Here is a 24,238-nt window from a genome sequence, read left to right as displayed (position 1 = left end):
TGGAGACTAGTTCAATGAGGCTGTATTTCCTTTACACCCCATGGTGCCTAATCCTTATACTCTATTGTCTGGAATTCCTGAATGAGCCAAATATTTCTCAGTAATTGATTTAAAAGATGCCTTCTATTCAGTGCCTTTGGTGGAGCAAAGTCAATTTCTATTTGCCTTTGAAGACCCTACACAGCCAGCTTCTCCGTTAACTTGGACAGTTTTGCCCCGGGGATTTCGTGACAGTCCTCACTTATTTTGACAAAGTTTGTCATGGGATCTACAAAACTTTAATAGCTCTAAAGCGGTGGTGTTACAACATGTAGATGATATTTTGCTCTGTGCTGAGACAGAGGAAGCTTGTTCACAAGCCTCAAAAGGTTTCTTAAACTTTCTGGCAGACTGCGGTTACAAGGCATCAAGAGAAAAGGCTCAGCTTTGTCAACAATCAGTTAAGTATCTGGGCCTAATCATATCAGAAAGGGACTAGGGCCATTGGCCCTGAGAGAATTAAACCTATACTAAATCAAAGACAAAAGAGAATTCTCTCCTTAGTTCATATTTTTAAAACGCTGCAAAGATAGAAAATAATATAAATTGGATCTTACAAGTTTGCTGAAAGTGTGCAAACGTTAATGTCAATGCTTTAATTTTGCTAACAGAAATTTTAACACTAAAAAGGATTTGAATGACTCTTCTTGAAGAGAGCAAATAATTATTCTAATTCTTTATGCAACTTAGAATTTTCACATAATTTGAACTAAGGGAAAAATAAATCTCTTTACAACAGTGTGTTGGAACACCTGATGAGCAAAAGAAAAAGAATTCCTATACATAACTGTGTTTTCTTGTTTTATTTCTCTTTTCAAAGTATGAATCATCACTCCTTTATGAGAAGAGGGCTGAAAGGAGGACAAGAGACTCCACCTACGTGTGCCAGGACAGAGGTGAGCGGAGTTTGTGAAATAATAATTTTCATCTTCAGAACTGTACCCATTACCTACTCCTTTAGCTGTTGGGAAACTTTTCAAAGTGTTGCAGCTGGCAAAATCAGCTTAAGACAACAGGTTGTTTTCATTTCTGGTGAAAGCTTGTTGTTCCATCACTCAGTTGTCCGATTCTTCGTGAACCCATGGACTGTAGCCTGCCAGGCTCCTCTGTTCAAGGAATTTTCCAGGCAAGAATACCAGAGTGGGTTGCCATTTCCTTCTCCAGGGGATCTTCCCAACCTAGGGACTGAATCCATGTCTGTTACACTGGCAGGCAGATTCTTTACCGCTGAGCCACCAGGGAAGCCCCTTCATGAGGGTTAAATTTTAAAATGCCCTCACATTATTTTACAGTAATTGAAAATGATTGGATCTATATTATATATGTTTCAACAGTGCTAGCCTGCAATTTAGCGATATCTCTGGGATAAAGAAAAACAAACTCTATTTATTTGGTGTATAGTCATCTCTTTCTCACTGGGGTCACCAATCAGTTCACCTGTGACTTAACTCCATCCATCCTCCCTGTGCAACCCCCAGCCCCATACACACACACACACACAACACACACACACACACACACACACACAACTAATACTTAGGTCTGGTAAAACTTGAACACATTACAGTTAAATTCTCAAGACCTTAATGTATCATGACCTATACAGTAGGCACACAATGTTAATTGAACAAATAACTTCTGCCCTTTTTATTGCATCAACTTTTAACTGTGTTGTCTATCCTTAAAAATTTTTCTAAAATGAGTTTTTGCTCTGAAGGATATAGAAGACATTATTCATATCATGAAATGAGGTTAGGAACCATAAAATTAAGATCTTAAAACATGTTTCTTAATTCTTAAGTTGCCATAAAACTCACATTCTGAAAAATCTGAAAATTATTTTGCTTGGGGGTTGCTTTCAAAGATTAGCTGAAGAGATTAATAGCACATTCTTTGGAGAAGGCAATGGCACCCCACTCCAGTATTCTTGCCTGGAAAATCCCACGGACGGAGGAGCCTGGTAGGCTGAAGTCCATGGGGTCCCTAAGAGTTGGACAGGACTGAGCAACTTCACTTTCACTTTTCACTCTAGTGCACTGGAGAAGGAAATGGCAACCCACTCCAGTGTTCTTGCCTGGAGAACCCCAGAGACAGGGGAGCCTGGTGGGCTGCCATCTACGGGGTCGCACAGAGTCGGACACGACTGAAGCGACTTAGCAGCAGCAGCATCACATTCTTTGCGACTGATTTTATGTATTAGTTTAATCAAAAACGGTTAAATATCAGTAATTTCCTATAGTTCCACCTGATTAGAATCATCAGATAGCTGCTGCTGCTGCTGCAGCTGCTAAGTCGCTTCAGTCGTGTCCGACCGTGTGACCCCATAGACGGCAGCCCACCAGGCTCCTCTGTCCCTGGGATTCTCCAGGCAAGAATACTGGCGTGGGTTGCTATTTCCTTCTCCAATGCATGCATGCATGCTAAGACACTTCAGTCATGCCCAACTCTGTGCAACCCTATGGACAGCAGCCCACCAGGCTCCTCTGTCCCTGGGATTCTCCAGGCAAGAATACTGGAGTGGGTTGCTATTTCCTTCTCCAATGCATGCATGCATGCTAAGACACTTCAGTCATGCCCAACTCTGTGCAACCCTATGGACAGCAGCCCTCAGGCTCCTCTGTCCACAGGATTCTCTAGGCAAGAATACTGGAGTGGGTTGCCATTTCCTTCTCATTAGATAGCTGAAAACCTGTAATATTTATACATCAAGTGAAACAATCCAAGCCTTTGTATTCCAAAGAAAAAAGCCTTCGAAGGAGAGAATGACCTTAGCTACTCTGAAATACACTAAAACTACAACACATATTCAGTACCGGGGTTTATTAAGGAAGGAATCTACTGGTGAGGCTCAGGAGTTGGGTTCTGACTGAGCTTCCTCAGTGCACGTGAAAGATGGGTATTAGAGTAGCAGTTAGGTAACTCTGGGGTAACAAGAAGCAAAGATATTGTTTAAAACAAAAATCAAAAAATGTCATGTTGGTCATTAATTTAAAAATCCCATTCCCCAAAGAACGTTATGCTTGTTCACCTAGCTTTTGTACCATCCACAAAACGTGCTGAAAGGCAGTGAAACTTCAAGAGTTAGGAAGAGGCAGAAAACTGAGTAATCAGCCATTTCACAGGCAATAATCTACTGAAGAGTAACATTGGATTTAAGTCTGAAGCTAACTTAATTATTTTATATAGAACATAAACATCCACAGCCATTAAATGACTTTACGAAAACTAGCCATGTTGGGGCTTCCCTGGTGTCCAGTGGAAGTCCACTGGCTGACTTCAAGCAGCCAATCCACGGGGGAAGGGGTTCGATCCCTAGCAGGGGAACTAAGACCCCACGTGCCATGTGGCACTGCCAAAAGATAAAAAACAGGAACAAAAAACTAGCCACGTTAGCAATGATACATAATATTATCATAATACATGATAAGTATCATAATACATGATACTTTGAAAACAGGTCTTAAAACTGAAACATTAAAAAATTGTCTCATTTTCTAGTGGGGGTATCCCACATTTTCTAGAAGAAAAAAAAGAGACCCAAACAATAGACATAAAGACAGGCCTTCAGAGCAACAATGCACTTCCCTCAGAAAATCACAGTAATCCTCATTCAGAATCCTGTAGTGCTTTTTATCCTAAGGTACTGAAATTTAATCAACTCAGACACTATACACAACTCTGAGTCTCTTCTCATTTTTTATTTTTTAAAAAAGACAGATTTAGGATTTCGTAAGAAATTACTGTTACATTTTTTTTTTAATCTGTCAAGTACTACAGTAATGGAATAAATAAATAAGATTTTTTTTAAGTTCAATGTTTATAGACATATTTATAAAAAAATGACTGAATTAGAAGACATTAAATAATGCTGACACACCAGGAGGGGTTTAGGCAAGGAAAGGCACATCATTCCACCACAAGAGATAAAGACCAGTCGGAAGTTAATGACCAGCCAAAGCTTTAGGTCTTGTGGTAGTTTTCCTAGCTCTGGAGGGTCATTACGGTGGATCCTTCTTTATGGTACTTAGCTGAAATAAACAGCAGTTGGAAAATTTTACTTGGTGACCTCAATGTATCATTTAAAAGAAAGCACTCTTGTAATATGTCTGGTGTGTGAGGAGGGAAGGAACAAAAATCCAAAAAGGTTTGCTGATACTGGAAATCCTATTGACATATTAAAGATTTTTTTAAAAAAGGTAAAATAAGGTTAATCGTGTTGACTGGCTGAAATGGAATTTTTGTAGTTAACAAAGTTAAAATTCCACGTAAACACTCCCTTTCTTTTAAACAGACAGTGTACAGATAAAAAAACTGCAGTATTTCACTTCAGATGAAACTATATGCCAATATTTAGGGAAAAGGATCTTAGATGATTTCCTTATTTTAGATAGCCTAAGTCCTTGAAGACAGCACTATATCTCTGGCTGACAGCTGTCTACAATAGCAAAGCGAATATAAGTTTTGACAATGATAAGAGGTTTCCCAAAGAAACTGTAAACAGATACAGTTACATTACTGAAAAGTCTAATAGACGTTAGCAGAACTTGCTATGGGTCAACCTCCTACTACCAATTTTCCTCACAAATTTGTGCCAAGACTCTACCCATTTTTCTCTGTCTGGATTCTGAACCTAGATTAGTTTGACTAAAAGATGGAATCGCCCAGGTTCCATTTAAATTTTAGTTGTGTTGAGAAACAACTGTCTGCATGAATAAATAAAATGGGTTTTCAGGATAAAATGGTATATCCACACAAAAAAAGTTAAATTAAAAACAATTCAGGGGGAGGTAACGGACAATATTAATATAAAAAAAAAATCATAAAAATGGCAACTGTAAAGCAGGCAGCTTCCCACTCATGCCACACGATATGCCTTCATTAAGGTGTACTCTTTCCGGTTGGTATGAGCAGCCCAGATGAAGAGAGCAGAAGCCATGAACTGTAAGGGAGCTGACACGCAAGCCAGGCAGAAGGACCATCCGAATTCACCAGACACGTTCTCAGGCAGCTCCAGTTTCTGGTGGAGTAGTTCAATTCCAGCAACGTAACAACTCACTGAGCCCAGTGTACACAGACCTTGGAGGAAAATTTAGGAGAAAAAAAACAACATAGCTAGATAAGAGCACGATAAAAGGCAGTGACATGTGATCCCTAAGGCGACAAAGAGGTAAAACTAAGTTTGAAGAACAGACCCACCTGCAAGGAGATGGAGAATGCCTGTGGCGATGGTGGGATACAAGCTTCGGCAGATACAAGCACAAAGTCCAATCAAAGCCCCAAAGCACATCAAACCTAGACTAACAAAAGGTAAAAGGAACTGGCAACGCCAAAGATCTGATTTCAAAGGAGAGAGAGAGACAGAAATGAAATGTTACCATTTCAGTTTTCTCACAATGGCAATTTCTTTCATATTCTATTAGAACTTTTCTCAAAAAGGTGAGAATGGGGTACTTTGATATTGAGGCTTTTTTCCTAAAGCACATTGTTCAAAACAGTGCTAACTTTCTTCTGACAAAAGCAAAAAGACACTAATAGTTAACTATTACTGAGGGCTTCCTATGTATCAGGCACTGTTCTATACATGCTTTGTGTATTAAACCTCCCAACACCCCTATGAAGAAGGTACTATTACCTCCATTTTATAAATGAGGAAACTGAAAGAAGATAACTTGTACAAGGTAACACAGTAAGTGGAAGAACCAGACTGGAAGCAAAACCTTCTGGTTCTACATACATACTTAAGTCCTTATAGGATCTCAAGGCAGGAATAACAAGTAAATGAATAGTGATTATAAAAGACCTGTTAAAAGAATATACACAAAGCACAAAGCAGAGGATCTAGTATATACCAGGCACTCAAAAAATGGCAGTTTTAATTATCATAAAGTCCCTCAACAACATTGGGAAAAAAGCTGATGACTTTCCAAAGCACCCCGTTACCTTTTCAAACTATGTTAATTATTATCAATGTAGGAACATCAACTCTGAATCAAATTTTACCTTTTAGGGCTAGTTTTACTTTCTGGCACTACATCAACGTCTTTTTTCTAACTTCCCTTTAAACTCTGTTAGTAACAAACTTCCTATGCATTGACAATGCAAAATTGAATACTTGCCATTTATTCAACATCCCCTCTCATGAAACGGTCATTCTTCAGGGCAGGTTCCAGTAACTCTAATAGCCTAGAGACTAGGTCCAAATCTGAAGATAGTATTTCCCAGGCAGCCTGACCATCAAGGAACAGAATGCTCTTAATAAGCACTTTCATTTTTGACATCTACACTTTTGATACCACCACCTAAGACTAGATCAATAGTTTTGGGAGGCCTGACACTTAAGTTGACTCATGTAAAGCTTGCAGTCAACTTTTTTCACATATCCCTAGCTGAACACAGAAAAAATGAAGTGTTTAACTTAAATATAGACATTTATATTTATTCCTATAAATTTCCTCTTTAAACAGGCCTATTAATAACATCTTTTTGTGAGTATAGATTCTGTCACCCAGTGTATTAGCTGCTCAACTTCATATCTGCAATTTGTTAAGTACATATCTAACTTCTAAAATATATTATCAAGAGGACAGAGTTTGTTGGGATAACATTAAAGATCTTATTTCAAGTTGACACAATGTACAATGTCATCTTGTTCCAAAATCAGAGTTCAACAAAAGACATATAAAGTTATTTTCCTTTTTTCCCAACAAAGTACTCACAGGTCCGAAGCAGATCAATCCCACTATTGTGGTTTCCAGGCTCAACAAATTTCTCCATGAACTGCTCATTTAGTGTGAAACTCATGCATTTTGTGACCATATCAAATGACTCTGTAATAAGAAAAATGATTGCTTGTTGCATTTTTGCTTGTTTTACTTTTAAACATTTAACAAAAATCTGTAATTATTCTCTGAAATAAAAGGTGATGTGGAAAAATGTTCTCAGGAGAGCACCCTCTTTGGCCCTGAGTGACACACAGGACGGACTAATGCCCAAGAGACCAACAGTTCTCAGCCGCAGGTGTGACATAGGTACAGGAAGGCAAAAAAAAAAAAAAAGGAGTAAAATGAATGAGAATAGACAGTAAGATGACTATGAAGGAGGAGGGGACAAAGAATAAAATAGAAACTTTGATCCTTCTTCCCCAAACCTATTCCATCAGTCTTGTTCCCCATCTCAGGTAAACAATAATTTCATCCTTCTCATTCCTCAGACCAGAAACTTCATAGAGTCATTCTTGCCCATAAGCATTTCATCAGGAAATCCCACAGGCTCTACCTTCAACATTTATCTAGGATCAGGCACTGCGCTCAGTACTACCACCCTGATCTGAGGCGTAACCATCTTTCACATGAACTGGTTCAACAGCCTCTTAAGTCTCCTGGCTTCCGTCTTGCCCAGCCACCTGTCTGTTTTCAACACATCTGCCTAGGTGACCAGATTATCTTTGCTCTGCACAAAGCCCCACAATGGCTCCATCACACTCAGAGTAATATCCAAAGTCCTCATCACACCTACAGAATCCTGCCTGATTTGCCCTACTCCCACTCCCAGAATACATCTCTGACAGTCTACCCAACTCTCCCCAGCCCCCTCCCTTCCAGCCTAGGGAATTCCATGCTGGTTCTTGAGTATTTCAGGCATGCTCCCACCACAGGGCCCTTAGAGTTGTTCCGTCCATTCTAAATGAGTCTCATTTCCACAATTACCCACAGGGTCAACTCCTTCACCTTTATCAAGTCTTTACTCAAGTGGTGTTTTCCTGCTGCAGCCTATCCTGCCTTTACTATTGAAGAACATAACTTATATGCCCACCAACATCCCCTTCCCTATGTACTTTCAAATCCCCTTTATTTTACTCTATTTTTCATAGCACATCACCTTCTACTACATAATTATTTATTCTGTTGATACTGTTATACCTATTTGTTGTTTATTGCCAGTCAGCTCTTATTAGAATGTTAGCTCCCCAGGACTAGGGATTTTTGTTTTTTTCCTAACGTACACCTAGCTCCTAGGCCCTGAACATGAAAGTGTGCAATAAATATTTGTTGACTGAATAATAAATGATTGCTAAGATTAAAGTATCAAGTGTTCCTATGCTCTCATAAATAGAACTGAACATTTTAAATAAAATTCAACCAACTTTCACTCTTTCCGATCACTTTCTTTTTTGTATAAAATCACACTATGATCCTTCTGATGTACAGTATTTTGAGCCTGTTGTGCTGTGATTTGAATACAATGCTCCCCACCAACAGGCCAACAGAACTAGTCATAAATGGAAACAAATTTATAAAGCTGTTACTTGCAAAGAACTCTAAAGCTTCCATCTTAACAACTAGAAATTAAAAATTTTCAATGCTAAGAATGCTTACAAAATAAACCTGAGAGGTATTTCTTAATTTTTTTTTATTCTCATAATGCATATTTTTAACCTAAAAACTCCATCAAGATTGTTGTAAACAGGTCTTAAACAAGGAGATTTAAACACAGAGTTGGCCAAATTAAATCCTCAAGATTTAGAGGGCAAATGATAATATCTACTAAAACACAACTACATATAAATGACTATTAATTCATATGTGTTGACTTGATTTTGGATACTAGTACTTTTAACAATTACCAAGTATTTAAAATCTTCCAAAGTACTTTACTAATTATTTTCTCATGACATGTGTGAGATTAATACAACTATTTCAATGTGTGGTTAAATAAATACAAAGATTTAAAATGGCTTTCTCCAAGATAAGGACAGTTACTCATTCAACCAATATTAATGAGTACAATGGTAATTAATTAATGGAAACTGAGGAGAGAAGGTGATAGGGAAAAAGAAATACATAAGATTTATTTCTTTGGGAAGAGAAAGAACCCACAGACATTCTTGTACATAACTGGCCATCATCGTATCACTTTCTCTATTATTGAGTAGCCACTGCAGAAGATGCAAGAGATGTGAGCTCAATTCCTGGGTAGCGAAGAACACCTAGAGTAGGAAATGGGAACCCCCTCCAGTATTCTTGCCCAGAAAATACTATGGAGAGAGGAGCATGGCGGGCTACAGTCCACGGGGTCACAAAGAGTCGCCCACAATGCAGTGTGTGCGCGTGCACGCGCACACACACGCAAACACACACACACAAAGGAGACAAAAAGTTAAAATAAGACAAATACCTGTCCTTTCTGGCGGGCTATACCAGTACGTGTTTTGGGGTATAGTGATACACCGTCTCCACAATCCCACTGTGCCATTATATCGGAAAAGTGCATCACTGTAAGTCTTTTCATCTGCCTCATCACTAGCAAAGTCATTCCAGATGCTTTTGTTCAAATCGCTGGAATTTTCTTGAACTGGACTCCGATACTCATACCAGAAGTCTGTGCCAATTGAGGCTGCCATGTAGATGGTAGAAATGAGGCTAAGTACACAAGCAATTACAAACGCTGTAGCAAAACGGTTATCCATTCTGGCATTCAGACTGCTCTGTTTAGAAGTTGAAAGAGAAGAAAAGTTAGACTTCAAGGACAAGTACAGATTTTGAAAGGAATTACGTCAAAATCACCCTTTACCCTATTCCCCATCCCATGGCTCTTTAAAGTAATGTATAATCATTAATGAATTAAAAAAAAAAAAAAAGAAGCAAGCATGTTTTAAATTAAGTTCAAAACAAAACTCATTATCATGAAAGTACTTATTGAATGCTCACATACCCAGGATGCTACGGAGACAGAAGTCTTGTTCTCTAGTCTATCACCTGCACACTAAAACAGACAACACTGAAATGGACATACACATTACAGATACAAACAGCAGACATGCCCAAAGTCAGCAATGTACCTTGCATACATTTTTAATGACAGACTGCAGAGCATTAAGTGTTCTGGGTCTGAGTGTGAAAAAGGCATAGGAAAAGGAAGCAGAGGAAATCGGCTCCTCCCAGTTTCCTCTGAACAGGGAAATCTTTTAAAACAAGGTAAAGAAAGAGTAAGGAACTATTTAGAAGACAGCTGAAAATGTCTGTTAGCCCAGAGAGAAAGGTTGTTTCAGGCGCACGGAGGAGCAAAGAGAATAATAATATGCAGTAATGCTAGATACCAATCTGCCCCTAATCCATTAAAGCTAAGCCAAGCTCCCTTCCGCTGTCAAAGTCTTCACTCCTTCCTACCTACTCGCCCCGTTCCTTATACTTTTGAACCTTCTTATCTGCAAACTAAAAGATCCTCAGCCGGAAGGAAAACTCTGAATTAGGCAAATATTAACACTCCAAAGGCGTGGACTGGGCTGAATGGCAATAGTACATGGCCGCAACACAATGACTCAAGGCGGATCAAGCTGAGTCAAATACTGCAAATATATACCATGAACCGCGCCAAACACCTTAAAAAGGAGCTCGAAAACAAGCTCGCAAACTGGGGTTGCTGAGTTTGGAAAATGGCAAGTGACTCAGGAGAGATCAGAGCAATCACAATCGTTAACGATGATAACTCCAGAAGTTGGGTTTGTATTTTTATTTTTTTAATTCTTTTTCATCCTGATGCTCTCAAATGACCTTAAAAGGTCCCGAGCACCAGGAGCGGCGGTTCTCCCAGGCCGGACGCCTGGAGCTGTCACCTCGCGGGTCGCACCCTGGGGCTGGGGGTGGTCGAGACGAGCCGGCGGGCTCTGGGGCGGGGCAGCCCTGAGCGGTCCCCGGCCAGGGGGCCCAGATACCCGAGAAGGCCCCTCCCCGGAACAATCAGCCAAGGGAAAAGCCCGGCGATAACCCCCCACTCAGGACCCACACGGTCCGGGCCGCGCCCAGGGAGGGGGCCCCCTCTTCAAACTGCTGGAAACCTCGAACGACTACACGACCCCCGCCCAGCGACGTCGGCCCCGCTCACTCACCGCCCATCCTCCTGCTCCGCCAGCTTCGCCCTCAAGCTCAAACCACAGCACCCTACTCTCTCCGCGCCTCCTCTGACGCACTTCCCTGCAGAGCCCGCCCCCTCCATAACTCCCGCGCCTCCGCCTCCGCCTCCACCCCGGGCCGGGCCTGGCCCCGGAGCCGAGGGGACTTGTGGGAGTTGTAGGAGGGACAGAGGAAAAGCTGCGGGGGGCGGCAGACGGCATTCCTGGCGCTGGGCGCGGCGCATTGTGGGAGATGTAGTTCAGCTTCCGAGGTGCGCAGAAGGGAGGTCTGAGCCGATTGTTTCTTATATTTTACTACGAAGGTCCACCGAGTAAGGCGAGGTGTTTCGGGTCACTACGGATCATTAATTGTGACTAATGTGACTCAGATTTTTCCAGTTGTGCTTTCCCTACCACCACCCTAATTGTGAAACAACAATGCGATTATCCTTTTAAAATATTAACCCAATAATTTTAAAACTCTCCTACAGGCTCATTCCCATTGCACCAGGTAGTCTTTCTGGTTTTATGGCTTAAGTTTAGACTAAGAAGGATGTAACCTGACAGAGTCCCTTGGACTGCAAGGAGATCCATCCAACCAGTCAATCCTAAAGGAAATCAATCCTGAATATTCTTTGGAAGGACTGATGCTGAGCTTGAATCTCCAATACTTTAGCCACCTGATGTGAAGAACTGACTCATTTCCAAAGACCCTGATGCTGGGAAATATTGAAGGCGGGAGGAAAAGGGGAAGACAGAGGATAAGATGGTTGGATGGCATCACCGACTCAATGGACATGAGGTTAGTAAACTCAGGGAGTTGGTGCAATGGCACCCCACTCCAGTACTCTTGCCTGGAAAATCCCATGGACGGAGCAGCCTGGTAGGCTGCTGTCTGTGGGGTCACACAGAGTCGGACACTACTGAAGTGACTTAGCAGCAGCAGCAGCAGCAGCAGGGAATTGGTGATGGACAGGGAGGCCTGACATGCTGCAGTCCATGGGGGTCACAAAGAGTCTGACATAACTGAGAGACTGAACTGAACTGAACCTGACAGAAGGCATCCAAATAGAATGTAATGACATTCTTCAGGTTTCACATGATTTTTGGCTGCTTTCTCTTAAAGGCAAATGATGTTTTCTCTTTATTGTAGTAAAGCTTCCTTTTTAAATAAATTGGTTAAAATATTAATACTAAGTATCTCAGATATGTCAAAAAAGTGAATACTTTTTAAATTTAGTATGAAAAAGACTGAATTTTGGAGAACATTGCATTATGTGGATAAGGTCATGAATGACCTCAGAGATTGCAGGTGACTTTACCACAAGGGGCAGCAGAGGATGAGGTGTTTGGTTGGCATCATCTGCTCAGTGGACATGAATTTGAGCAAACTGGGGGAGATAGTGAAAAACAGGGAAGCCTGATGCTGAAGTCCATTGAGTCCAAAGAGTTGGACACAACTTAAGCGACTGAACAACAAGAAGTAGGGCACAGAGGCAACGAAAGGATTCTAAGCCTTCAAGTACTGCATAGAAATCCACAAACAAGAAACAGCGACGTCTCTTTAGTGACCCATGTGCACCCAAGAATGTGCTCTGAGAACAGCAAATGTCAGATTTCTCAACAGATACCTACAGAGACTGGACTTGCCAGGTGGCTCAATGGTAAAGAATCTGCATGCAATGCAGGAAATGTAGGTTCAATCCCTGGGTTGGGAACATACCCTAGAGAAGGAAATGGCAATCCATTCCAGTATTCATACCTGGGAAACCTCATGGACAGAGGAGCCTGACAAGCTACAGACCATGGAGTCTCAAAAGAGTCAGACTCAGCCTATGTACCAAACAACAACCTACAGAAACAGCCAACTCAAGGACCAGCAGGACTCTCAAACACTTCCTCATCCCCCAAATCCCTTTGAATTTGGCCACAGCACAGGGAAAAGGTAGGAGCCCCAATCTGATACTAAATTTCTACCACCCTGATAGACTGAAGGTGTATCATTTGTTTTTCTATTTTTAGCCTTATTTCTTTTGCCAGAATTGGTGAACTGATATTCACATCCAGTACATAATTAAAATAAGGTAATAGCCAAATATAATATTCAAAATTACCGGATTTTCATGTAGGATATCGGATCAAAGGAGAAGTTTGTTAGAGGTACCAACTAGAGAAAATGGTGGAGGTGCTCAGGCAAATTGTTAATGCATAATAAAACTCCTCAATGCATTTTTTCACCAGGAAATGTTTTCATCCACTGGCTTCATTAGAAATTCCCTACCTTCTTTCTCCAGTGAAATGGAACTATCTCTCTAGAGAAGTTACATGGTAAATAAAACCAGGTCAAAGAGAAGTTTGAAAAAGGAAAAGGAAGACACTGCCTCAGTTCACAAACAAGGAAACTGAGCCCAGGGAACAACTGACTTCAAGCTTGAATACTGGGGTGAGCTGACTAGTTTTGTGACATTAGAGAATTTACTTAATCTCTTTAAGTCTCAGTTTATTTTTATCTAAATTATGATGTTGACAATAGCACCTATTCCATGTGATCATTGTGAGAATTAAATGAGAAAATACATATAAAATACCCAGTCTAGAGCCTGGGGCATACTAGACAATTGCTAAACTATTAGTATTTGCAAATATTTGTTCAACACCTATAATCTTTGAATAGGGGGCAATATAAACACCTCTTTAAAGCTCTCAGTTCCCCTGGAGGCCGGAAGTAAGCCGTTTGTGTTGGTCCCTGCTCACTTCAGAAGGTTTAGCAACACTGTTTGTTGTTGTTTGTTGTTTAGTTGCTCAGTCGTGTCTGACTCTTTGTGACCCTAGCCCACCAGCTCCTGTGTCCATGGGATTTCCCAGGCAAGACCATTTCCAACCTCTGGACCAACTTCCAAATGGCTAAGAAGGATGCCAGGACCAGATTTTAGGCATCCTCGCTCAGCTTCACTCAGGAGATTCCCAGGCTGGGCTCATGGCATATGAAAGTCCTCATGATTCAGGAGATGGATGTATCTGGAGAGACCTTCAAAGGAGGATGACGCTTTCATCTATCAAATCTGCAGAATGCCTAGAAAACACAACACATTTCAGTCAGCAGTTTAGCATGGACCTGGGAGTGTCTGCACACTTGAGGTTGTGACCTTCCTGCCCACTCAGCCCAGAGGACTTGAACCACTCCATCACACCCAGTACCACCAAGCACACAACCATGTTTCTGGCCTATCTTTACATCTTGGGGTTTCTGTCTTCTATCTGTGCTTGCTGCTCATGTGAATAAGCAAAATAAATACTTAATAAATTCATGCAGTTAAATTTGTTTTCATTTCATACTGCACTGTTTGGGAAACGGTAGCTTGCCTGATGTATTTTCACATAAAGATGATTTAGTGCAACCAAGTACAGATTATGAAATTTATATTTAAAAGCAAAGTTGGGCTAGTCCTCTGGCTTAATTTGTTAAGGATGGTTCTAGTTTCAGCAAGAAAATATTGTAATTACACTCTACTTTAAATAAACCAAAAATCTAGTTATGTAGATATTATAACTTGTTTTTATTATGTGCTTACAAAAACAACTCTTTATGTGAGAATTCCCTCCAATACAAAACTCCCTAATACACTTAAATATTACTTTTAATTGTACTTTTTTAAGGAATTAAAAACTATATTAAGCAAAATATACATTCCTTATATTTTTCTCATATAGTTTTGTCCTGATTGTTTTCATTATGAACTTTGGAGTGCAGAAAGAAGGAAAATAGAAAAATATCAAGTTCTGGGCTCTAATCAATAATGATCCTCAAACAGATGTATCAATCTTTGAATTTCTTTGTACCAATTCACTATAGAACAATGCAAAGTTAATCAAGGACAAGGCAAATAAAAAGTGTGTCCAAAATAGCTCTTTCCTTTTAGTAATTCCTGTCAGATGTTACACAGAAGAACAAAACAAACTATAGCTGTTCAGATATCCATGTTTCTGAAGGACAGAGAATGGACCATGTGTAAATGAGAAGTTTAATTTGTCCTTTATTTTAAAATCATCAATGTGAATCTTTGGTAGATAACCTCTTTCTGGGCCCCAGTGTCCTCATTAGTTAAATGGTTGTACTAGATGATCACTAATGTCACTTAAAGCTGTATAATTTTATGAATCATAATTCTGCTAGAAGAAAATGGTTGCTATAGGTCCACAGAAGTGCAGTTTCACTGGAAAATGCATGTATTCTATACCTCCAGCTAAAGTAAAATACAAGACAGAGAGAGTGGGAAATGTAGATGGACAAAGAAAAAGGATGAAAGCTGCATGCATGCTGATTAGAAAAGATACAGCAGTTCAGACCTTTGCTATTTCAACAAAATCAGTAATGATGGAAAATGGAAGCTGTTGGAGAAGTTTGTGAAAAATACTTATTCATCGCAGATGATTCAAAACTCAAGCTAATTCAGTCAAGTTCTACAAACACTTATCGACCACCAATTGTATGCCAGAAAATATGCTTGGTACCAGAGACACCAGTGTAAATAAATACAGTTTTTGCTGTACACAGCCTAAACCCAGATTAAATCAACAATTATGAAGAAGCCTGAAGTGTAGGTACCTAGAATACTAAGGTACTACTGTTTAGGTAAATATGAGATACCAAGAGAGAAAAAAATCCAACAAATGAAGTTGGGGATAATAGCAAATAGGTGCCACTTAATTTGCACTAAATATTGCACTAAACTCTCCTGTCAGAATAAAAATAAATAAATAACTCAGTATAAACAGAGATTTTAAACTGGACTATTTAAATGGTCATACATGTTATGATACTCAAATAAGAAATGGACAAGCAAGTGTTTCTAACAAATGAATATACAATCACTTTATCTGATAAGATTTATCAAAAACAAATAGTTTGCTTCATGATCTTTGCCATTTACCCTGGGACAAATCAGTACAGCATATATGAAGAGATTTCTTTCTACTGGACCATCTGCTACGTAATCTAGTGAATCCTAACTAATATGGGGGTCAGAATGGTTGATAGAGAAGAAACAGAAGTAATATATCACAGTGCCAGTTGGGGTGGCTGTATTCACACAAAACCTCCAATCCACCCATGAAGCAGAGGCTGTAAGTCACAGGTATGGCTGAATGATGATAGTAGATCCACTCGGGCAGATGCCTCAGTGACAAAAACTTACTCTCTCTCCATTTTTAACATTTAAGTAAGTTCTGAACATATCTCAGGAATTAGGACACAGAGTAAGGGAGGGTTTAGAAGTCTAAATTAATTCCTAAAAATTTCTGAGATCCAGGCCAGAAGACTTCTAAGAAGTTCAAACTAAGAGGTGATTTTTAAACTTTTTAAAAAAATTAGCCAAAATAATAACAAACATAATGTATAAAGATGGTTAAGATCTGTGAATTACAACAGTGGCCCTAAACTTTAGTATATTTAAGAATCACTGCTGCTGCTGTTGCTAAGTTGCTTCAGTCATGTCCAACTCTGTGCGACCCCATAGATGGCAGCGCACCAGGCTCCCCCATCCCTCGGATTCTCCAGGCAAGAACACTGGAGTGGGTTACCATTTCCTTCTCCAATGCAGGAAAGTGAAAAGAGAAAGTGAAGTCGCTCAGTCATGTCCGACTCTTCACAACCCCATGGACTGTTGCCTACCAGGCTCCTCTGTCCATGGGATTTTCCAGGCAAGAGCACTGGAGTGGGGTGCCATTGCCTTCTCCGAGCCACTCCTAATGACTCTGATTCAATAGCTCTGGGACCAGGTTTAGAAAGCTACAGTTTAGTAGGTATCCCAGGGGACTCTGACATGAGTAATGTGGTCTAGCATCCACAAATTCAAAACAATGACTTTAAGGGGCCAAAAAAAAGACTACAGTTGGATAACTACTATAACCTTGAGGTAGCGGAATGATATCAGATGGTCTCTGCCTTTAAGTTGCTCATGATCAGCTCTGGAGGTCAGACACCAAAAAACTTACCATGTGAGATGAGGTAATAAGTAGTTTACAAGTAGCATTGTGAAAGGTCTTAGAACATACAAAGGTGTAGGCAATAATCTCTGTTATCAGAAAGGATGAGGGAGGGAGTATTTCTTTTCTGGAAAAATAATTCTTAAGAAGTGACATGTGTGCTGTAATTCAGTTACTGATATTTATAGCTTACTCTTTTTTATTTCTGGTCATCGCCTGTTCATACTGCCTTTTCATATGCTTATGGTGTCCAGTGTTGTTTTTGAGTTTTGGTCTATTTGGTTTCTTCATGTTTATTTCAAAGGGCGTTCAAGGTTAAAAATGATCATCATTCAGAACTTATTTAGAACTATGACCTCCCCTACTCTATCTAGTCAGCTTTTATCGTGGGTTCTGTCTTATAACAGCTTTATACTCTTTGAGTTATTAAAAGACCAGTACTATGCTGTTTGGGCTTCCCTGGTGGCTCAGCAGTAAAGAATTTGCCTGTACTGCCGGAGCTGCAGGAGACTCAGTTAGATCTCTCTGAGTCTGGAAGATCCCCTGGATGAGGGCATGGCAACCCAATCCAGTATTTTTGTCTGGAGAATCCCATGGACAGAGGAACCTGACAGAGGAGTCCTTAGGGTCACAGTTGGACATGACTGAAGCAACTTAGCATGCACGCTCACAGTATGCAATTTGTTCCCTTTTTTGGCTCAAAACAATTTTCTAACTCAAGTTCCAAGATACTGTTGATCTGTGGTGAGTATTCTCATACTGTAGCATTCTACCACTAATTACCATAATCCAAAGTGACTATATGATAAAGCAAATCATTTTGCCTACAGGTGCTTCAAAGTTTACTGAGGAAGTCAGACTTATTTGAGATAATTGACATCAGCAGGCCAACAAATTTGGAATGCTGAAAGAAAATTTAAGGCCTGAAGAATAAATGTACAGTTAAATGTGATCCTCTGGAGTATGAGCCTAAACTCTTTTCCATTGTTATAATTGTATGCAGAATTCCTGAGATATATCTAAAATTTGTTTAATATTTTAGGCCTACCATCAACATTATCTCTAAATAGCAGAACTTCTGGCTGAAGAATGTGAAATTCTAATAGTACAATTAACGTACATTTACAAGTAAACTTTAAAATATATATATATATAAAATTGCTTCTTTAATGCAAACACACACACACACAGTGTTTAAATACTTGAATATTTTACGTTTACCTCATCAATCCTTGTCAAGTAAACATTGTCCTACTTCAAACTCACAGACTGAGTTATTCTATTAAATATTTAAGGCTTGCCCAGTGGGAAAGATTTCTATCCCAGAAATGTCAAAAAGTTAATTAGCTATATCTCCTCTGCAGCCTATACTTAGGGAAGGATATGGCCTCCCACACTCCCTCAGGGACAACACAGAGCAGCCTAGGACACAAAAGAAAACAGACTGAGGCCCATAAATCAACTCCCTAGTGACTTTCTGGAGCTGCCCCAGATCAGGGGAGCCCTCCCCCTTCCCTGACCCAGACTACAGGCCTGAGACTGAATAGAATATGGCAATAGAACATGGCAGGAGGGAACCCAGCAGGCAGGATCGTTCTCTACAATGTGTTAATTAATTGTGGAAGAAACAAAAATTCAGTGGAAAGGACTTCGAATGTTTAGCAATTATATTTTCTTCTACGCAATAGTAATATCAACCCAAAACTGTAATTTTGAGGGTGACATGAGATGGAGGGACAGTGAGAAGGACACAAGAGTGTGAGGGAGCCTTGAGCTACTTCAGCCAGTAAAGAATTTAAACAGGAGTCAACTTCAGAATTTGTCGTGTTTTACTATGGTCTTCCTAAACAAAAGGGAACAGGTGAGAGAAAAATATGATAGAATCCTTCTGCTACTAGGCTGTCCCTCAAGTGTTTTGAATGAACCTCAAATCTTCCTTTTGTAGTGCTTTCCTTTTATACTGGCCACTGTATCGTAGTGTCAACTAATATATGGTTGTCTGTTGCCAAGTCAGTCATTCCAAAAGGGAAGTTCACTGATGTGTGGAGGCACTTATTGAAAAGTCAGAGTTCAGAAGCTAAAAAATCAGTCCTATCAAAGTGAAGTGTAAAAAAGAGTAGATCAGAGGGAATCTAGAGACCGGTGGAGGATAGTTATTTGAGGGTTCATAAGGAGAATTCCTTCAAGGATATTATTCAAGGATATTAATGCTAACAAAAGGAAACCACGTTTGTTGAATTACAGTAACAGAAAACAATGGAAAAATAGCAGTTTGTGCCTTCCAAACCTGTGTTTGTAAGCTACATAAATAACAACAGTGCCTGCAATTAAACCCCAATGAATTCATCCTTGCTAAATTATACTGGATCAAAGTAACATTTCCAAAACACCTACTAGGTGCAAGGTACTATGCTAATTGCAGTGAAAAACATTTTAAATAATAATAAAAATACAAGACGTGGTCCCAGCATTTTGGGTATTTTTTAAAACTTACTGAACAAGACAGGATCTGTTATGCATGAACTGAAAGAGCCAAATAAATGAGAAGAAATTAATTGGAATCATGTTTGCCATAGATGCAGACTGGTATGATTTGGGAAAATTTCAGTTTACTCTCCATGCAATGGAAGACTATTGAAAAGTCTTCATATTCCACCAATGATATGATTGAAAAGAGTACCTTGAGCATCACTACCTTAAAATTCTAAAAGTAAAACAGGATCTCGTATGTGAAACAGGAGGCTAGATCAAAAGGGTTCTCAATGTTAGAAAAGCAAAGATGTCTTTAAATTTAAGTAGGTAGGAGAAAAAAAGTTAATTCATCTCCTAACTTTTGAATTTAAAGAAATAAATTGAATACTTTGAAGAAAAAAGCCAAAGAGCACCTCAGTTTTCTGTGTGTGTATGTGTGCGTGTTAGTCGCTCACTCGTGCCTGGCTCTTGGCCGACCCCATGGGCTGTAGCCCACCAGGCTCCTCTGCCCATGGAATTCTCCAGGCAAGAGAATCCCTGGAGTGGTTGCCACGCGCTCCTCCAGGAGATATTCCTAACCCAGGTATTGAACCTGGGTCTTCTCCACTGCAGGCAGATTCTTCACCATCTGAGCCACCTCCTGGGCAAATGCAAATAAAGAAAACCATAACCACAACCACCCAACACCTATCAGGGTGGTGTTCCTTGTGGGCCCTTTCTGAGGATTGGTAGAAACTGTGTTTTTTAATCTCTGTTTTTATGCTTGTCCCAAGATCTTTTAAGGAAGGGGGTGGGGCAGGGGGAAGAGGCAGACGCTGTATAAAAGAAGCTGCCTTGAGAATATTCTAAAACACATACAAAAACTTCCTAGGTTAGGAAACTTACCAGATTTGGCAGCTGATGGACCCAGTGATGGACCCAGAAGCAACCACGGTTTATTTGGAATATCTCTTTGTTACGAGTCACAATCCTGATATTGAAGAGACCCACTCCCATGTTCCTTATACATCAGTCTTCCTTCCGGTCTTCTACACAGCTGTGTTCCTGATTGGAGTGTCTGGGAACCTCATTCTCATGAGTGCACTGCATTTCAAACGGGGCAGCCGAAGACTGATTGACATCTTTATCATCAACCTGGCTGCCTCCGACTTCATCTTCGTCATCACTTTGCCTCTCTGGGTGGATAAAGAAGCATCTCTGGGACTGTGGAGGACAGGCTCTTTCCTATGCAAAGGAAGCTCCTACGTGATCTCAGTCAACATGCACTGCAATGTCTTCTTGCTCACCTGTATGAGTGTGGACCGCTACCTGGCCATCGTGTGTCCAGCCGTATCCAGGAAAGTCAGGAGGAGAGACTGTGCCTATGCAGTCTGTGCCAGTGTCTGGTTTGTCTCCTGCCTCCTCGGGTTGCCTACCCTTCTGTCCAGGGAGCTTACCCTGATTGATGGTAAACCATACTGTGCAGAGGAGAGGGCCACTCCCGTCAAACTGACTTGGGCCCTGGTGGCCTTAATTTTTACATTTTTTGCCCCTTTGGTGAGCATTGTGTCCTGCTACTGTTGCATCACAAGGAAGCTGTGTGTCCATTACCAGCAGTCGGGAAAGCATAACAAAAAGCTGAGGAAATCCATAAAGATCATCTTTATCGTTGTGGCAGCCTTTGTTCTCTCCTGGCTGCCCTTCAATACTTTCAAACTCCTGGCTATTGTCTCTGGATTGCAGCAAGAACTCTACCTGTCCTCAGCTTTTCTCCAGCGGGGGATGGAGGTGTGCGGGCCCCTGGCATTTGCCAACAGCTGCGTCAACCCCTTCATTTACTATATCTTTGATGGCTACATCCGTCGGGCCATCGTGCGCTGCTTGTGCCCTTGCCTGAAGAACTATGACTTCGGGAGCAGCACTGAGACATCAGACCTCACGAAGGCTCTCTCCAACTTTATTCACGCAGAGGATTTTGCCAGAAAGAGGAAGAGGTCTGTGTCACTCTGAAAAGGACAGTGACATTTCAAGCTCTGTTGATGGGATTGAAGGGTTCATTTGTGCCCACGACAAAGAAAGAAGAAAAGTATTGCTAATAGTATTCATATTGCTTATGAATACAAAGAAGTGTTAATTTTTAAAGAGACATCTAGAAAGTCTCGGTGTTCATGGATATAATTAGGTTATATGCTGTTTTTTTGTTTTTTTTTTTTTGGTTTGAGCTGAATAGCCTTATTTGACCCTTGCCAGTCAAGTTCACTGGGCAAAATACAACTCTTCTAAGTCTTGAACTCTGAGATAAGGCTCTTGCTTGGACCAGTTCCTTTCTTCATGGGTGTTAATGCACATTCCAGCCTTTTCCTCTCTCAGGAAACTTGATCCACACCACCCTTCATACTGGGCTCCAGAGTGGACTGCATGTAAAGGATTCCACCCAGTTGTAACTGGTGAGAAATATGGTGACAATGCAGATAGTAAAAAACTGTAATATACCTGTGCTCAGTAATTACTTGTTCCTGAGTAATGAAGTCAGGTTCTGGCCTTAATCTTTGATCACGCTTAATTTGGTGATTCCATACCACCTTCCAACCTTATCTTTCACCCTATACCATTCACAGTGACTTTGGGCTGGTGAAACCTCATGGGGAAAAAATCATTCTGTATTGTGTTTATGATTTAGGACTTACTTTACCACTTGGTCTTAAAGAATATTTTGACATAGAATAAGCTTTGACTTTTGTTTTCCTTATAAGATATATTGGTTAAAATGTATCTCATTATAATGGTATAATAACTACTTTTCAATGAGGTTTTACTGTGCTCTTGTTTTCCTTTTAGCCTTTATAAATTAGGATATGATTTTGTTTTAATTACATGTTTTTAATTACCTAGTTATCTAGTTATCAAATAAAAATGTTACTACTACTATAATTGGAGGTCATCTAATGCTTAGCTACACCCTCATGCAGATTATCATTTTGTATTTTAATTAAAATGTTAATGCTGCACATTCCCTAGAGCATCATTTGCTTGGTGTATGTAATTTCACAATTTGATCTGATAATACAGGAAGACAGGATGCTCAGTATTCAGGTGAAGGGAAAAATCTGTAACAAAAATGTTACTGATATTTTATATGTAGTTTTTTGAAACTCAAAAACCTTCGAGAACTCGCTCAACTGATAAATATTTACTGAGCCAATTCATACCTATATTCCTTTCAAAACTTTGAAGTTAAAATGTAATTAGCAGCAACCACAAAAGACTTTGCAGCGGCAAGCCTACTATTGTAAATACCTTTTGATTCAAGATAAAGTAGTTTTTTTACCTCCACTGTTGACACAAATGAATTACTATTTTAGTTTTAAATGTTAGGTTTGAAAATCAGAGAAAGCTTCAAATCTTTTCAGAGACGACATAATTCAGGATCATCCTATGTACCTTAATATTAAGAGAAATCTCAAATATTGGGCATCTTCTTATAGTCTGTCTAGAAGTTTGGGTTTGATAAATTGGTTAATTTATTAATTTCTCTTAAACTTTTATTAAATAAAAATATAATTTCATTATAAAAGTGTTCATCTATGTTGTATTAATTGCTATTAACATATCAATTAACACTGATACCCTAACAGTGTTTTAACAAATTATCATAGATATAGAAATAAAAAGACTGTAAATCATAAGAAATAAATTTTCTTGGAAAACTTCAAAAGTGAATTAAATAATTAAATTATTAATTAAAATTAATTAATTAATTTAATTAAAAATTAAATAAGTAAATAGATTGCCAAGCGTTAAGTAAAAACAAAATACAAGATATTTACTTTTCAGAAACAAATCAACAAAAGCACTGTAACTAATCAATGCCTTTGAGAAATGCTACCTTTAGAAAACAGCCCAGTCAATCAGCTGCAGTATTTGTTAGGAAATGAAAAAACCTGGGTTACTTGGTTTAACTTCACCTTTAATGTTGGGACATTGAACAAATCATTTTAATCTTTCATATCTAAATGTCATGGGTAATATCCATGCCCATAGTATCCTTAAGTTTAAGACTAATAAATACAAGTAAAAAGTTCCTTAAATATTAAAAAGTTATGTAAAATGATTGTTTCTATCATTAATTATTGAATGTTACATAAAAATTTCCAAACTAGATTATTAAATGACTCTTAATCATTTTCATTTAACAAATATTAGAGTTTATCTTACTTCTGTATCATCCCTTTTATTTTTCCATTTTAACACTGAAGAAAATATACTGTTGTACTTTTAAATATTTTAAGTGGATATGCTGTGTGCCTTATAAAAATCTTAGCATATTTTATATTCATAAGGTACCAGTGATGGAAGGAATATAGGCATAATTCTACAGATAGCATAACTGATAGAAAACATTATAAATGTAATTAATATGTCACTATGAAAACTTACCACAGAAAAGCTCTCCATTAAAGCCTGGATAAGAAGTTGTCTGATAACTTATAATTAATTTAAAAATTAAGGCACACACAGTCACAAACACACATTTAGTCCATTTGGGCCATATAGAAAGATGAAAACTAACCTGACATTCCTGGGAGTCCCACAGTTCGTCCTCTCTAACAAGTCAAGATTACCCCAGAGTGAGAACAACACTAAGTAAGAACAGTCTTGAAGGAAGCTATGTGCGTGACTGAAAGGGGACATAAGTTACTAGGGGTCACAAGTTAATTTTTAAATAGACGCAGAAATACACAGTATGATGGGAAGCTGAGTAAAAGAAATCTTCCTCTGATTCATCTCAACTCCTCAAATCATTCTCTATCCCCCCAAGAGATATCAGAAGTGAGAAATGACTTATCAAATGTGCATGCCACAGAGAAAAGTGAG

General features: G+C 39.4%; 2 protein-coding genes and 2 long non-coding RNA genes across 8 annotated transcripts; 2 read left to right on the top strand and 2 right to left on the bottom strand.

Annotated features, from left to right (window-relative positions):
* Positions 1 to 3,718: 3,718 nt before the first annotated feature.
* Positions 3,719 to 11,063, bottom strand: CLDND1 (claudin domain containing 1). 5 transcript variants are annotated; one of them, XM_086410736.1, is made up of 6 exons: positions 10,925 to 11,001; positions 9,751 to 9,801; positions 9,214 to 9,523; positions 6,756 to 6,866; positions 5,236 to 5,373; positions 3,719 to 5,115 (listed from the first exon to the last, which is right to left on the bottom strand). In XM_086410736.1, the coding sequence occupies exons 3-6, from the start codon at positions 9,503 to 9,505 to the stop codon at positions 4,895 to 4,897; spliced, it is 762 nt and encodes a 253-aa protein (XP_086266862.1). In that variant the 5' UTR covers positions 9,506 to 9,523; positions 9,751 to 9,801; positions 10,925 to 11,001; the 3' UTR covers positions 3,719 to 4,894. The 5 variants fall into 5 exon arrangements, with proteins under 5 accessions (XP_086266862.1, XP_086266881.1, XP_086266895.1 ...); XM_086410755.1 differs by having other exon boundaries at positions 9,751 to 9,794; XM_086410769.1 differs by lacking the exon at positions 9,751 to 9,801 and having other exon boundaries at positions 9,214 to 9,518; positions 10,925 to 11,063.
* A 2,105-nt stretch (positions 11,064 to 13,168) lies between these two features.
* On the top strand, positions 13,169 to 14,239 carry LOC147380113 (uncharacterized). The gene is made up of 2 exons (XR_015167168.1): positions 13,169 to 13,370; positions 13,760 to 14,239. It is a non-coding gene; the product is annotated as an uncharacterized LOC147380113 (long non-coding RNA).
* Positions 13,860 to 24,030, bottom strand: LOC147380111 (uncharacterized). Its single transcript, XR_015167183.1, has 2 exons — positions 23,934 to 24,030; positions 13,860 to 14,000 (listed from the first exon to the last, which is right to left on the bottom strand). It is a non-coding gene; the product is annotated as an uncharacterized LOC147380111 (long non-coding RNA).
* On the top strand, positions 20,206 to 21,654 carry GPR15 (G protein-coupled receptor 15). Its single transcript, XM_086410729.1, has one exon. The coding sequence runs from the start codon at positions 20,285 to 20,287 to the stop codon at positions 21,371 to 21,373; it is 1,089 nt and encodes a 362-aa protein (XP_086266855.1). The 5' UTR covers positions 20,206 to 20,284; the 3' UTR covers positions 21,374 to 21,654.
* Positions 24,031 to 24,238: the final 208 nt, after the last annotated feature.

This window comes from Bos grunniens, chromosome 1, assembly GCF_055505025.1.
Source record: "Bos grunniens cultivar Pamir isolate PY7600 chromosome 1, Bosgru_T2T1.0, whole genome shotgun sequence".
NCBI classification, from domain to species: Eukaryota; Metazoa; Chordata; class Mammalia; order Artiodactyla; family Bovidae; genus Bos; species Bos grunniens.
The sequence above is the reverse complement of the archived record's forward strand: the minus strand, read 5'-3'. Positions and strand labels throughout refer to the sequence as shown.

Bases quoted from the DNA above. Each gene is read 5' to 3' on its own strand.
- GPR15 (XM_086410729.1), top strand. From the start codon at position 20,285: ATGGACCCAGTGATGGACCCAGAAGCAACCACGGTTTATTTGGAATAT.
- CLDND1 (XM_086410769.1), bottom strand. From the start codon at position 11,031: ATGGAGGGGGCGGGCTCTGCAGGGAAGTGCGTCAGAGGAGGCGCGGAG. The intron at 9,519-10,924 runs GTGAGTGAGCGG...TAAACAGAGCAG, and splicing joins GCGGAGCAGGAGGATGGGCG to TCTGAATGCCAGAATGGATA. The intron at 6,867-9,213 runs GTATTTGTCTTA...TTCTTATTACAG, and splicing joins TAGCCCGCCAGAAAGGACAG to AGTCATTTGATATGGTCACA.